Here is a 16,580-nt window from a genome sequence, read left to right on the forward strand (position 1 = left end):
GGAATATTGTGTTCAGTTCTGGTCGCCTCATTATAGGAAGGATGTGGAAGCTTCAGAGAGGGTGCAGAGGAGATTTACCAGGATGCTGCCTGGACTGGAGAGCATGTCCTACGAAGAAAGATTGAGGGAGCTAGAGCTTTTCTCATTGGAGCGAAGAAGGATGAGAGGTGACTTGATAGAGGGGTACAAGATGATGAGAGGCATAGATAGAGTGGATAGTCAGAGGCTTTTTCCCAGGGTGGAATGGGCCATCACCAGGGGGCATAATTTTAAGGTGATTGGAGGAAGGTTTCGGGGAGATGTCAGAGGTAGGTTCTTTACACAGAGAGTGGTGGGTGCGTGGAATGCGCTGCCAGCGGTGGTAGTAGAAGCAGATACGTTAGGGGCATTTAAGCAACTCTTGGATAGGTACATGGATGATAGTAGAATGAAGGGTAGGTAGTTAGTTTGATCTTAGAGTAGGTTAAATGTTCGGCACAACATCGTGGGTCGAAGGGCCTGTACTGTGCTGTACTGATCTGTGTTCTATGTTCTATGAATGGCATGGAGTTGCTTTACTTGCCCAGTAGATCGGAACTAAACTCGCCACGGAAAGGTAGAGCTGGTTAGAAGTGGCCCATGATGCCTGTTTTGAGCCATTTAAAGTCTGTGCATATTTAATTAAACTGGGATTAGCTGTCAAGAGAGTCTTTTAACGATGTGCAAATTATGAATTACTGCCAGTGAACCTCTCTGGCACTGCAAACTATTACAAATGTGGAGTCTCATTCCTTCAGGTTTTAATTATTGGCTAATTATGAAATTTAATTTTTTTAAACTTCATTTTTTCTTTTTTTTCCCTCTTTCTCTCAATCCCATCTTTCTTTCCCTTTTTATTTCTCTTTCCATATCTGATTTTCCATTAAATTCACCCGCTCTAATTTACAATTCCTTCGAAGTCCTTGCATTGTTTATTTCACAATCCTTCAATTTGACTGGTTATGGTGATACACATTGCCTTCCCTGTTCACTCTGGTCCCAGACACCCGGTTTCCTTCAAAGTATTTCAGCTTGCACTCTCAGCAACTTGTGACACAAAATATCATTGAGATTAAATAGGCAGGTGCAAGTCTAACTAATGTGAGATGCTGTTAGATTCAATCCTACAGCAAACTGTGACTATTATGTGCTATCAAAATGCAACATTGCGCAGTTGTTAGAATTTCATGTTTTGTTTTCCAGTCAAGAATGGAATAAAATATCGATAAATTGATACAAATTAAATTCCAGTACATGACTGGGCAAAAATTTCTGACGTGGATTGCATCTTCTGAATACTAAACTCAAAGTGGATCCACCACAACACTTAGAATTCATTAGCCCGAAGAGTACAAACAGCAAATAGTGCAATAATTTTCAAAGTGAGGAACTTAAAGAGAAAACCGTTGGATAAAAATGGATGAGATGCAATTTTGTAAGAGATTAAGATTCAAACCCCAAGTACTGGTTCCTGGCGAAATAGTTGAAAATTTCCAATCAATTTTTATGAACCTATATATCATTAGCAGCTCTCCAACTGAATTTTCCAGCATAGGTAGAGGAAGACTACAATGGTAAGATTTGCAAATAAAAACTAATAATAAGGATATGCATCGTAAGATCAGGGAATGCAGGTTATCCATTAGGGAAGGAGTAATCCTCCATCAATCAAATCCTTCAAAGAAAAACTATGAAGCGAGCTGTAACAAATTTGGCCTTTCATCTGTGGTAGTACATCTTGTCTATATGAAATTAAAGAAAAAAAAAATCAGTTCTTCCCATTAGTTTCCATTAGCTAATCTAGCAAATTCGGTTTGGGATTGCCACCAACTGTATTAGATCTGTGTTTGGGAACAAGTGACTCTAGGACCTCACTAAATCTATCACAAAAACAAGTTCTGATGAAAGGTCACTGACCTGAAAAGTTAACTCTGCTTCTCTCTCCACAGATGCTGCCTGACCTGCTGAGTATTTCCAGCACATTCTGTTTTTATTTCAGATTTCTAGCATCTGCAGTATTTTGCTTTTATAAAAGCAAGTTATCTCTCAGCCATACTTGGATATTTATGCTATTAGCAGATAACCCAACAACAGTCTTAACAAAGAACAAAAAACAGTACAGCACAGGAACAGGCCATTCGGCCCTCCAAGGCTGCGCCGATCTTGATGCCTGTCTAAACTAAAACCTTCTGCACTTCCGGGGTCCGTATCCCTCCATTCCCATCCTATTCATGTATTTGTCAAGATGCCTCTTAAACGTTGTTATCGTATCTGCTTCCACCACCACCCCCGGCAGCAGGTTCCAGGCACTCACCACCCTCTGTGTAAAGAACGTTCCTCGCACATCCCCTCTAAACTTTGCCCCTCGCACCTTAAACCTATGTCCCCTAGTAACTGACTCTTCCATCCTGGGAGAAAGCTTCTGACTATCCACTCTGTCCATGCCACTCATAACATTGTAAACCTCTATCATGTCGCCCCTCCACCTCCGTCGTTCCAGTGAAAACAATCCAAGTTTATCCAACCTCTTCTCATAGCTAATACCCTCCAGACCCGGCAACATTCTGGTAAACCTCTTCTGTACCCTCTCCAAAGCCGCCACATCCTTCTGGTAGTGTGGCGACCAGAATTGCACGCAGTATTCCAAGTGTGGCATAACTAAGGTTCTGTACATCTGCAGCATGACTTGCCAATTTTTCTACTCTATGCCCCGACCAATGAAGGCAAGCATGCCGTATGCCTTCTTGACTACCTTATCCGCCTGCGTTGCCACTTTCAATGACCTGTGGACCTGTACGCCCAGATCTCTCTGCCTGTCAATACTCCTAAGGGTTCTGCCATTTACTGTATACTTCCCACCTGCATTAGATCTTCCAAAATGCATTACCTCACATTTGTCCAGATTAAACTCTACCTGCCATTTCTCCGCCCAAGTCTCCAACCGATCTATATCCTGCTGTATCCTCTGACAATCCTCACTATCCGCAACTTCACCAACCTTTGTGTCGTCCGCAAACTTACTAATCATACCAGCTACATTTTCCTCCAAATCATTTATATATACTGCAAACAGCAAAGGTCCCAGCACCGATCCCTGCGGAACACCACTAGTCACAGCTCTCCATTCAGAAAAGCACCCTTCCACTGCTACTCTCTGTCTTCTATGACTGAGACAGTTCTGTATCCATCTTGCCAGCTCACCTCTGATTGCGTGAGACTTCACCTTTTGTACCAGTCTGCCATGACGGACCTTGTCAAAGGCTTTACTGAAGTCCATGTAGATAACATCCACTGCCCTTCCTTCATCAATCATCTTCGTCACTTCCTCAAAAAACTCAATCAAATTAGAGACACGACCTCCCCTTCACAAAACCATGCTGCCACTCACTAATAAGTTCATTTGTTTCCAAATGGGAGTAAAACCTGTCCCAAAGAATCCTCTCCAATAATTTCCCTACCACTGACGTAAGGCTCACCTGCCTATAATTTCCTGGATTATCCTTGCTACCCTTCTTAAACAAAGGAACAACATTGGCTAGTCTCCAGTCCTCTGGCACCTCACCTGTAGCCAATGAGGATACAAAGATTTCAGTCAAGGCCCCAGCAATTCCCTCCCTTGCCTCCCTCAGTATTCTGGGGTCGGTCCCATCAGGCCCTGGGGACTTATCTACCTTAATGCTTTGCAAGACGCCCAACACCTCCTCCTTTTTGATAACGACATGACCCAGACTATCTACACTCTCTTCCCTAGACTCATCATCCACCAAGTCCTTCTCTTTGATGAATACTGATGCAAAGTACTCATTTAGTACCTCGTCCATTTCCTCTGGCTCCACACATAGATTCCCTTCTCCGTCCTTGAGTGGGCTAACCCTTTCCCTGGCTACCCTCTTGCTCTTTATATACGTATAAAAAGCCTTGGGATTCTCCTTAATCCTGTTTGCCAATGACTTTTCATGACCCCTTTTAGCCTTCCTGACTCCTTGCTTTAGTTCTTTAGATTCCTCAAGGGATTTGTCTGTTCCCAGCCTTCTAGTCCTTACGAATGATTCCTCTTTCTTTTTGACTAGGCTCACAACATCCCTCATTATCCAAGGTTCCCGAAACTTGCCAAACTTATCCTTCTTCCTCACAGGAACATGCTGGTCCTGGATTCTAATCAACTGACGTTTGAAATACTCCCATGTCAGATGTTGATTTACCCTCACAGCCGCCCCCAATCTAAATTCTTCAATTCCTGCCTAATATTGTTATAATTAGCCTTCTCCCAATTTAGCACGTTCACCTGAGGACTACTCTTATCCTTATCCACAAGTACCTTAAAACTTACGGAATTATGGTCACTTAACATGAAAGATTAAATGTTTTCTAAAACAGGAAGTCAACAATAACAAAGGCCTTGGAAAGGAGATTTACCAAAATGATACCAGGGATGAGGGACTTCAGTGTGTGGAGAAATTGAAGACGCTGCAACTGTTCTTATACAAAATTTATTTTTCTGTGTTTCTTGATAAAAATTAGAACCAGACCTTTCAGGCGTAAAATTAGGAAACACTTCAACATACAAAGGGCTTGTACTCATCTGGAAGGCAGGATTTGTGGCAGGGGGCGGTGTCAGAGAATCAGAGTGGAACTGCCCACCATGGAACCAGACGCTGGGATTCCCGGTTCTGATCTTCCTGAGGGTGGGTTAGGCAGACGATGACCTTCCCGCCCAGAGGCCAACTGAAGCCTTTAGGTGGCCTATTAATGGCCAATTAAAGGCCTCTTCCCGCCAGCGCTGGGATCTTACCAGCGGTGGGGGGAAAAGAGGTCTCTGCCACAAAGGGAGGACACCTTGTCAAATGAGGCATCTTCCCTGTGGGCTTGGTGAGGTGGGGGAGGGTCCCTCCTTTGTGGGCAATTTGTGGCCAACGGACGACCTCCTGCCCCTGGACCGAAAGACCACCCTCTTGCCGGGGCCTTCTGGACTGGATCCGGCGACCCGGCCTCACCTACCTGTGCTCCAGGGTTCCAGCGCTGGGCCGGGGTCCGAGGCCTCAGCAGTTCCGGCAGTGGCCACCGCTACTGGTGGCGCTGCCGATACTGCTGAACAGCAGGCTCTCCGATTGGCTGGCAGCTCTTGCAGGCGGGATCTCCATCCCTATAAAGTCTTTCAAGGGACTGGGATCCCGCCTCCTAAATCTTTGACCTCTAAAGATCACAGGATCACTCCAGGGTGCCAAAAATATGCAGAGGTGGGGTTGTGCAGCCTTTTTGGCCCAGCACCGGGAGTCCCGCTTCCTGCACAAAATCCAGCCACAAATGGAAATTGATGCGAGATCAAGTGTAAATTTTAAACCTAACATTGCTATATTTTTGTTATCCTAACTTATTAAGGTATATGATTAGAGGCTGGGAATTCTGCAGCGAGTAACTCACCTCCTGTCTCCCCAGTGCTTGTCCACCATCTACAAGGCACAAGTCTGGAGTGTGATGGAATACTTCCCACTTGCTTGGATGAGTGCAGCTCCAACAACACTGAAGAAGCTCGACACCATCCAGGAAGCAGCCTGCTTGATTGGCACCCCACCCACCACCTTAAACATTTACTCCTTCTACTCCTTGTGCACAGTGGCAGCAATGTGTACAACCTACAAGATGCACTGCAGCAACTTGCCAAGGCTCCTTCCAAACCCACAACCTCTCCCATCTGGAACAATCATAGAAGCAGATGCATGGGAACACCACCAGCTCCAAGTTCTCCTCCAAGCCACCCACCATCTTGACTTGAAAATATATTGCTGATCCTTCACTGTTGCTGGGTCAAAATCCTGCAACTCCCTCCCGAACAACAGTGTGGGTGTACCTACACCACATGGACTGCAGCAGCTCAAGAAGGTGACACCACCATCTTCTTGAGGGTAATTAGGAAAAGGCAATAAATGCTGGCCTTGCCAGCGACAGCTACATACCAGTGAATGAAGTAGTAAAAAATATGGGGCACAGGCGGGTATATGGAGTTAGGTCGCAGGTCATTGAATGACAGGTGGAACAGGCTTGAGGGGCAAAATTGCCCACTCCTTTTCCTATATGATACACCACCACAAGCAGACTTCAAAATCATAGAATCATAGAAAGTTTAAGGCACAGAAAGAGGCCACTTGGCCCATCGCATCTGTGCCAGCTGAAAAACGATCCACCAATTCTAATTCCACCTTCTAGCATTTGGCCTGCAACTTATGACACCTGAAGTGCATATCTAGACTCCTTTTGATTGAGTTGAGGGTCTCTGCCTCAACCCCCCTTTCAGGCAGTGAGTTCCAGATCATCACCACCCTCTGTGTGAAAAAGTTTTTCCTCATCTCCCCTTTTTTCTACCAATCACTTTAAATCTATGCCCCCTCGTCAATGACCTCTCTGCTAAGGTGAATAGACCCTTCACCTCCACTCTATCCAGGCCCCTCAAAGTTTTGTACATTTCAATCAGATCTCCCCTCAGCCTTCTCTGTTCCAAGGAGAACAACCCCAGCCTATCCAATCTTTCCTCATAGTTGCATTTTTCCAGTCCTGGCAACATTCTCGTAAATATCCTCTGTACCCTCTACTGCAATTATATTCTTTCTGTAAAGAGGTGACCAGAACTGCACACAGTACTTAAGTTGTGGCCTAACTAATGAGTTATACAGTTCCAGCATAACCTCCCTGCTCTTATATTCTATACCTCAGCTAATAAAGGAAAGGATTCCATATGCCTTCTTAACCACCTTATCGACCAGTTCTGCTACCTTCAGGGATCTATGGACATTCACTCCAAGGTCCCTTACATCCTCTGCACTTCTCAGATTTTCCCATTAATCGTGTATTCCTTTGCCTTGTTTGGCCTCCCCAAACGCATCACCTCACACTTCTCCAAGTTGAATTCCATTTGCCACTTTTCTGCCCATCTGACCAGACCATCAATATCTTCTTGCAGCCTACAGTTATCCACCGCACGGCCAATCTTTGTGTCATCCGCAAACTTCTTGATTATGCTCCTTACATTTATATCCGAATCATTAATATACACCACAAAAAGCAAGGGACCCAGCACTGAGTCCTGCGGAACACCACGGGAAACAGCCCTCAAGTGGCAAAAACACCCGTCAACAATTACCCTTTGTTTCCTGCCACTGAGCCAATCCACCTTGCTGCATTTCCCTGGGTCCCATGGGATTTTATTTTTTAACCAGTCTGCCATGTGGGACCTTATCAAAAGCCTTGCTAAAATCCACATAGACCACATCAACTGCACTACCCTCATCTATCTTCCTTGTGACGTCTTCAAAAAATTAGATCAAGTTGGTCAAACAAGATCTTCCGTTATCAAATCCATGTTGACTATCCTTGATTAATCTGTGCCTTTCTAAGTCCTGTCTCTCAGAATAGATTCCAATAATTTGCCCACTACTGAGGGTAGACTGACTGGCCTGTAATTATTCAGTCTATCCTTCGCTCCCTTTTTAAACAGAGGTACAATATTAGCAATTCTCCAATCCTCTGGCACCACACTTGTATCCAGTGCGAACTGGAAAATGGATGGTCAGACCATCTGCTATTTCCTCTCTTGCTTCTTTTAACAGCCTAGGATACAATTCATATGGCCCTGCTGATTTATCAACTTTCAAGGATGCTATTCCCATTAATACTTCCTCTTTGCCTATGTTTATCATATCCAAAACTCCACACTCTTCCTCCTTAACCACAATAGCTGCATCGTTCCCGTCTTTTGTGAAGACAGACACAAAGTATTCATTAAGAACCATACCAATATCTTTCGCTCCGAGACATAGGTTACCTTTTTGGTCTTTTACGGGCCCTACTCTCTCCTTTGTTATCTTAATGTCAGTCTTGGTAGTAGCATTCAGCTCGGAATCAGAAAGTTATGGGTTCAATTCCAATTTGAGAGACCTGAGCACAAAATCTAGGCTGACACTTCAAAGTTGTACTGAGGGGGTGCTGCAGTGTTATCCGAATGAAATGTTAAATGGAGGCCCTACCTACCCTATCAGGTGAATGTAAAATATCCCACAGCACTATACCAAGAGCAGTAGGGGACTTCTCTGTGTTCTGGCCAAAATTTATCCCTCAGACAGCATTACTGCAACAGATTATCTGGTCATTTGCCTTATTGCTGTTTCTGGGACTTTGCTGTGTGAAAATCAGCTGCCACATTTCCCTACATCACAATAATGACACACTTCAAAAAGTACTTCTTTGGGACATCCCAAGGATGTGAAAGGCGTGATAAATGCAATCCCTTTTTTTCTTATGTTGCTTTGATTATTGTGAAGTTTTATATCACTAGTTTTACTTCTTGCTCTAGTGATTAAAAATGACCAACTGACCTTTGATCTGCTGGAGCAAGCTGCTACTCCAATATCTGGAATCCAGGCTATTCCAACTACTGACCCTAAACCAGTCACCACGGTCTGTAGAACTGAACCATCCTGAGAAGGAAAACAGGGGAAAAAAAGCTACAGATATTGATTCTCAATTATCAACTTGTTCAATTCACTAACTGATAAATACAAGGCTTACTTCAAAAATGAAATTTCATAAATAACAAAATAAAAGTTCCAAAACTGAAATCATTTTGCCTTACTTGGTTCAATTTCCTAAGATCTTTGACAGAACATGATGCAATGAATCTGATTTGCTACTTTCCAGTAGAACATGAACTGGTTTCCAAAAAGTAGTTTGGAATTTCAGACATAACATTTTATTTCTCACTTGCTTAAGATTTCCAACTCTCACCATATCTCCTTCATATATGGGACCCTCAATACATTATGGTGTACAGTAAAAATCCTTACCTGCAGAGACCAGATATTTATCAACCCCCCAATTCCTCCAGACAAAAGTGTTAAACCATTGGAATTGAAGGACACCAATATCACTGCAGTTATATGAGCGTTGAGACGAAACACACACTTGGCTCTACCTCTGCACTGAAACTTTTCCTATACCAAATGAAAAGTTAGGTTAGAAAATCATTGTTGCTAATACAGAATAATATTTCTCATTCATATTACTCAAGAAATTAAGATGCAAAGCACTTGCATTAAAGATGGCAGCTGTGGCTCAGTTGGAAGTACTCTTGCCTCTGAGTCAGAAAGTTGGGGTTCAAGTTCCACTCCAGGACTTGTGCACAAAAATCAAGGCTGACACTCCACTGCAGTATTGACGGAGCACTGCACCGACGGACGTGCCGTCTATTGGATGAGATGTTAAACCAAGGCTCCGTCTGCCCTCTCAGGTGGATGTAAATATCCCATGGCACTGTTTTGAAGAGGAGCAGGGGAGATATCCCTGCTGTCCTGGCCAATATTTACCCCTCAATCAACATCTCAAAAACAGATTATCTGGTCATTATCACATTGCTGTAGGAACTTGCTGTATGCAAATTGGCTGCCATGTTTTCTACATTACAACAGTGATTACATTTCAAAAGTAGTACTTAACTGGCTGTAAAGCACTTTGAAACATCTGCTATATAAATACAAGTCTTTCTTTTTTGATCTTTATTTAAAATGTCATTCAAAGTTTAAATATATAATTACGGCCTTGTTTCTAAGAATGAGATAATTCCAAATTTGAAAAATCAGCCTTATTTTTACAAAACACCTTTTTTCATATTAATCACTGTCACAGATTTTTAAAATCTCCTTTACTCCGCTTACCTCAGCATGTCTTTCTTGAACATCAGGAGAATGCAAGAGGTTTGGTAATGAAATAGCAGTGCCACCTTGTGGTAGTGTCCAAACATAAATCAAGCCATTCTGACAACCCCTGGTAGTAAAACATGTAAAAAGTCATTTTTATCTTCTGAAATAATTCATTTCAGATATTTTTTTTAATATAAAAATCTGAAGCTAGTTTACTAGATCTCCATGAGAATTTTATTTTTCTGCTCAATGCAAACTTACTATCTTCCTTGGCCGTGAGAGGGGAAGAGAGCTAAGTGAAGTCCTTCAGGCTTGACAAAGCAAAATACTGGAAACCTTATCTAATTAAAGATCATGTCCCTGAATTGTTAACTGTGTTTCTCTCACCAAAGATGCTGTCTGACCTGCTGAGTATTTCCAGCATTTTCAGTCTCTATTCCTTTAAGCTTGGCGTGGCACCACAGTAGCATACTCAGTAACTTAATATTTGAGTCAGGCTGGTCCAAAGTACTTCAGTGTACTGTTGACGATTGATAAGCCAGTCTGCCTCTATAATTAAGGAATGGCTTGTCACCTGGCTTCAAATAATTATGTTCTCCCTCCTGACATGCAAGCATACCACTGTTCTGACTTGGTAGGCTGCGGGCTTTCAGTTGATTGAAATCCAGCAGTATCCCTGCGCATGCATATTTGGGGAAATCTAACACCTGACTTTTGTCAACCTACACTTAAAAATCTTTGGAGTTAAGCAGGTGTGGTATTTCCCCGCAAGGGCAGGGAAGCAAGTGTATGCATCCACATTAAGCAAACAGAAACATCACTGGTGTGATTCCCAGAAGCTTGGTTCAGAGACTATTAAATGTTGAGGATGGGTTTGGGTGCACGTTCACCCAGGTGAATATATTTATCTATCCACTCTCTTCTGTCAAATTTTGTAACAATTACTCTAGGTTTAGAGTAGATTGTGGAGCATGAAATGGTATGTGACACAAAGAGAATATAATTGCTTTTATTTCTAAACATTTTAAATTGATTCTCAGGATGTTGGCATCACTGGCAAGGCTAGCATTTATTGGTCATTCCTAATTGCCTGAGAAGGTGGCAGTAAGCCTCCTTCTTGAATTGCTGCAGTGCACGTGGTGAAGGTGCACCCACAATGCTGTCTAAATTATCAATGCAACTGAGCGGCATGCCAGGCCATTTCAGAGAGCAGTTAAGAATCAATGACAAAGTAGCAACTTCATACATAGAGAGATAGGAACAGGAGTAGGTCATTCAGCCCATTGAGTATCCATTGGGTAGGGTAGCATAGTGCTCATGGTACTGGACTAGTATTCCAACAACGTGAACTCAAATCAGTTGGGAAAGTAAAATTCAGTTCATTAAATAAATCTGGAATAAAAAGCTCGTGTCAGTAACGGTCACCACGAAACTACCAGACTGCTGTAAAAACCCATCTGGTTTCCCAATATCCATTCAGGAAGAAAATGTGCCGTCTTTACTTATTCTGGTCATTGTGACTCCAGACCCCCAGCAAATGTGGTTGACTTTTAATTGCCCTCTGAAATGGCCTAGCAAGCCACTCAGCTGTATCAGAACCTGCAGTGGTACAAGGCGACAACTTAGCACTACCTTCTCAAGGGCAATTAAGACCAGCATTTGTTGCCCAGCCCTATCAGCGATGCTTACATCCCATAACAGAAAAAAAAACATGTTAATCAAACCAAAAATGATACATCAAGCAGAACAATTTTGATTCCTTCAATACTTACACCGCAAGCATTAGTCTCGGATCCAGACCTTTCCCTGGTAGTGGACACCATGCTGAACTATTGACTAATGCTGAGTGGAAGAGTGTTTGGACTGCAAGCCAAGCACTGCCTATTCTCCCCCAGATTTTCACCATCTCTTCTCTGGCAACAGCAAGCAGCAGATGCCCAGTAGGATCCCATTTCAGGCTAGTTACACTTTCCTTCACCAAAAATGAGAACAGGCAAGAAAGAGCAAATTGATTAACAAGAATTCAGTGTTAATATCTAACTAAATCTGGAACATAGGAAAGCTTAGGACCTGAAAAGACTTCAGTTTCTGTGGTTGGTCTTAGAATCTAAAATTTCTTAATACTCCACTCCTCATTTATCCAATTCTTTAATTTTCCACACTGTTTCTGTGTCCTACAAGTTCACCATTCTCCGCTTCCTAGATCAGTATGTTTCTACTTCAACATGGAAAAAGATATTGCTTGATTTCATTCTGGGAAATGGAATGGGGCGAATAACTGAGAATAGGAAAGCAACTGGGAAACAGTGATCACAACATAACTGGATTCAATGTGGAAAAAGAAAGCATTCATGAACATTCAAAAAGAAGAATGCTCTACTGGATAAGGCAAAGTTCTAAGAAAATTCTAAGTTAACTGGTTAGAATATAGCAAACAGGATAACAGAACAGTAGTGGGAAATCTTCAAATACAAGAGTGAAAGAAAATAGATTTATTCCTGAGAGTCAGAAAGAGGGTGATCAAAAGATAAAGCTCCCTGGATAGACTGAGTTTAAAACTAAACAATTGTCAAAAGGAAGCCTATGATTCAATTCAGTCCAATAATATTAAAGAAAGTCAAGAGAAATATAGTAAGTATGGTGGGGAGGTGAAAAGGAGGAATATGAAAAATGACAAGCAGGTAATATAAAAGGATATATTAAGGGTTTTAAGAAGCATATTAAAGGTAAAAATAATTAAATGATCACTCAGGCAGGAAGGGCGTGTCTAATTGTGGAGAAAGATGGTATGCAGGAGATATTGAAGACATATTGTGCATCAGATTTTACAAATGGCAGTGGTAGTTAGAATGTAGGTGTAACTAGGGAGGATGTACAATGGTTTTTGAATAATCAAAGGAAAAGGAATAAGTTTGAAAAAGAAAATCAGCACAATTCAAGGAGGCTTAATCACTGGGCTCTGGTGGAATGAAGCCTAGGCAGCTGAAGGAAGTCAGAGAGGAGTCATCTCCTGCTTGGATATGCAACCTGTCTGCATAGCCATGGAACACCTTTGCTCAAGAAAAAAAGAATAAACTAGATAACTGGTCTATTGACAGCTATTGGCAAATTCTAAGATTTCATATTTTGGGATCAAATCCATAAGAATTTAAAGATACATGGGATAATCAAAGTCAGCCAGCACTGCTTTGTTAAGGAGCAAGGGCAGCAAACATGGTTGGGAGTTGTTATTAGTCCAAACAGTAGTGGTAATGTTGGGCACAGTATAAAATCACAAAATTAGAGGTGCAGGTAACATGGGTAATACAGCAATAATGGGAAAATTCAATTTACATGTTGATTGAGTAAACCTAATCAGCTCAAATGCTGTGAAGGATGAATTCCTGGAGCATGTACGAGATGGCTTTCTGGAGCAGTACATTGAAGAACCAACTAGGGATTAGGCCATTTTAGATTTAGTATTATGTAAAGGAGCCTTTGGGAAATACTGACCATATGACAGAATTAAGTTTGAAAGTGATATAGTTCATTCTGAAACTGGAGTCTTAAAATCTGAACAAAGAAAACTATGACGGCTTGAAGGGCAAGTTCACTATAGTGGATTGGAAAAAGACACTAAAAGATTTGACAGCAGACAGACAATGGCTATTATTTAAAGAAGTATTCCATGTTCTACAACAAACATTCCTCTAAGACACAAAAACCAACATGAAAGATGTATTGACTGTGGCTAACAAAGTAAGTTAAAGATTGCATTAGATCAAAGGAAGTGGCTTATAAGGTAGCCAGAAAATGCGGTAAGCCCAAAGATTGGAAGCAATTTAGAATCCAGCAAAGAATGACCAAGAAACTGATAAAGAAAGGGAATGCAAGCTAGCGAGAAACATAAAGGCGGACTATAAAAGTTTCTTTAGTTATGTGAAAAGGAAGAGATTAGTAAAGACAAATGTGGGTCCACTACAGGCAGAGAAAGGAGAATTTATAAATGGGAGAATAGGGAAACGGCGGAGAAACTAAACAATTACTTTGTGTCTGTCTTCACTGAGAAAGATACAGAAAATCTCCCAGATATACTAGGGAACCAAGGGACTTGTGAAAATGAGGAACGGAAAGTAATTAGTATTAATAAAGAGGTAGTACTCAAAAAAATTAAATGGAATGAAGGTTGATAAACCCCCTGAACAAGTTGAGCTACATCCCAGAGTATTGAAGGAGGTGGCTGTGGAAATAGTGGATGCATTGGTGGTTATCTTTCAAAATTCTATACATTCTGGAAAGGTTCCTTCAAATTGGAAAGTAGAATATGTAACCCCACTATTTAAGAAGGAAAGGAGAGAGAAAATGGAGAACTACAGACCTGTTAATTTGACGTCAGCAGTACAAAGAACAGTACAGCACAGAAACAGGCCATTCGGCCCTCCAAGCCTGTGCCGATCTTGATGCCTGCCTAAACTAACACCTTCTGCACTTCCGGGGCCCATATCCCTCTATTCCCTTCCTATTCATATATTTGTCAAGATGTCTTTTAAATGTCGCTATCGTATCTGCTTCCACCACCTCCCCTGGGAGCAAGTTCCAGGCACTCACCACCCTCTGTGTAAAAAAACTTGCCTTGCACATCCCCTCTAAACTTTTCCCCTCGTACCTTAAACCTATGTCCCCTAGTAACTGACTCTTCCACCCTGGGAGAAAGCTTCTGACTATCCACTCTGTCCATGCCGCTCATAACTTTGTAAACCTCTATCATGTCGCCCCTCCACCTCCGTCGTTCCAGTGAAAACAATCTGAGTTTATCCAACCTCTCCTCATAGCTAATGCCCTCCAGACCAGGCAACATCCTGGTAAACCTCTTCTGTACCCTCTCCAAAGCCTCCACGTCCTTCTGGTAGTGTGGCGACCAGAATTGCACGCAATATTCTAAGTGTGGCCTAACTAAGGTTCTGTACAGCTGCAACATGACTTGCCAATTTTTATACTCTATGCTCCGACCGATGAAGGCAAGCATGCCGTATGCCTTCTTGACTACCTTATCCACCTGCCTTGCCACTTTCAGTGACCTGTCGACCTGTACGCCCAGATCTCTCTGCCTGTCAATACTCCTAAGGGTTCTGCCATTTACTGTATACCTCCCACCTGCATTAGACCTTCCAAAATGCATTACCTCACATTTGTAGGGAAAATGTTGCCGTTTACTATAAAGGATGTGATGACTAGACACTGTGAAAATAATGATATGATTGGGCAGAGTCAACATGGAGTTTTGAGAAGGAACTTATGTTTGACAAACCAGTTGGAGCTTTTTTTGAGGATGCAACTTGTAGCTTGGATAAAGGAGAACCAGTGGATGTGGTGTATTTGGATTTTCGGAATGCTTTTGATAAGGTCCCACACAGGAGGTGAGTAAACAAAATTATAGCACGTGATTGGGGGGAATATACTGGTATGGATTGAGAATTGGTTAACAGAAAGAAAGCAGAGAGTAGGAATAAATGCGCCATTCTCAGGTTGTTACTAGTGCAGTACCACAAGGATCAGTGCTGGGGCTACAGCTGTTTACAACCTATATCAACGTTTTGGATGTGGGGACCAAATGTAATATTTCCAAATTTGCTGATGACACAAAACTAGGTGGGAATGTAAGTTGTCAGAAGGATGCAAAGGGGCTTCAAGAGGACTTGGACAGGCTAGGTGAATGGGCAAGAACATGGCAGATGGAATATAATGTGAATAAGTGTGAAGTTATCCACTTTGGTGGAAAAAACAGGAAGACAGAGTATTTCTTAAATGGTGAGAGGTTGGGAAGTGTTAGAACATAGAACATAACAGCGCAGTACAGGCCTTTCGGCCCTCGATGTTGCGCCGACCTGTGAAACCATCTGACCTACACTATTCCATTTTCATCCATATGTCTATCCAATGACCACTTAAATGCCCTTAAAGTTGGCGAGTCTACTACTGTTGCAGGCAGGGCGTTCCACGCCCCTACTACTCTCTGAGTAAAGAAACTACCTCTGACATCTGTCCTATATCTATCACCCCTCAACTTAAAGCTATGTCCCCTCGTGTTTGCCATCACCATCCGAGGAAAAAGACGCTCACTATCCACCCTATCTAACCCTCTGATTATCTTATATGTCTCTATTAAGTCACCTCTCCTCCTCCTTCTCCCTAACGAAAACAACCTCAAGTCCCTCAGCCTTTCCTCGTAAGACCTTCCCTCCATACCAGGCAACATCCTAGTAAATCTCCTCTGCACCCTTTCCAAAGCTTCCACATCCTTCCTATAATGCGGTGACCAGAACTGCACGCAATACTCCAGGTGCGGCTGCACCAGAGTTTTGTACAGCTGCAGCATGACCTCGTGGCTCCGAAACTCGATCCCCCTACTAATAAAAGCTAACACACCATATGCCTTCTTAACAGCCCTATTAACCTGGGTGGCAACTTTCAGGGATTTATGTACCTGGACACCAAGATCTCTCTGCTCATCTACACTACCAAGAATCTTCCCATTAGCCCAGTACTCTGCATTCCTGTTACTCCTTCCAAAGTGAATCACCTCACACTTTTCCGCATTAAACTCCATTTGCCATCTCTCAGCCCAGCTCTGCAGCCTATCTATGTCCCTCTGTAACCTACAACATCCTTCGGCACTATCCACAACTCCACCGACCTTCGTGTCATCCGCAAATTTACTAACCCACCCTTCTACACCCTCATCCAGGTCATTTATAAAAATGACAAACAGCAGTGGCCCCAAAACAGATCCTTGCGGTACACCACTAGTAACTAAACTCCAGGATGAACATTTGCCATCAACCACCACCCTCTGTCTTCTTTCAGCTAGCCAATTTCTAATCCAAAGCACTAAATCAA

The 16,580-nt window shown here is 42.5% G+C and overlaps 1 protein-coding gene across 7 annotated transcripts in view; it reads right to left on the reverse strand.

The window, feature by feature from the left end:
* The window catches only part of LOC137370144 (probable E3 ubiquitin-protein ligase HERC1), a 480,710-nt gene that overhangs the window by 125,970 nt on the left and 338,160 nt on the right, over positions 1–16,580 (reverse strand). For all 7 annotated transcript variants that reach the window (XM_068032400.1, XM_068032409.1, XM_068032373.1 and 4 more), the window contains 4 exons: positions 11,477–11,676; positions 9,720–9,828; positions 8,853–8,999; positions 8,385–8,486 (listed from right to left, as the gene is read on the reverse strand). In XM_068032400.1, coding sequence (XP_067888501.1) covers positions 8,385–8,486; positions 8,853–8,999; positions 9,720–9,828; positions 11,477–11,676 — 558 coding nt within the window. The remainder of the gene's footprint in view (positions 1–8,384; positions 8,487–8,852; positions 9,000–9,719; positions 9,829–11,476; positions 11,677–16,580) is intronic.

Source organism: Heterodontus francisci, chromosome 1 (genome assembly GCF_036365525.1).
Source record: "Heterodontus francisci isolate sHetFra1 chromosome 1, sHetFra1.hap1, whole genome shotgun sequence".
In the NCBI taxonomy this organism is placed as follows: Eukaryota; Metazoa; Chordata; class Chondrichthyes; order Heterodontiformes; family Heterodontidae; genus Heterodontus; species Heterodontus francisci.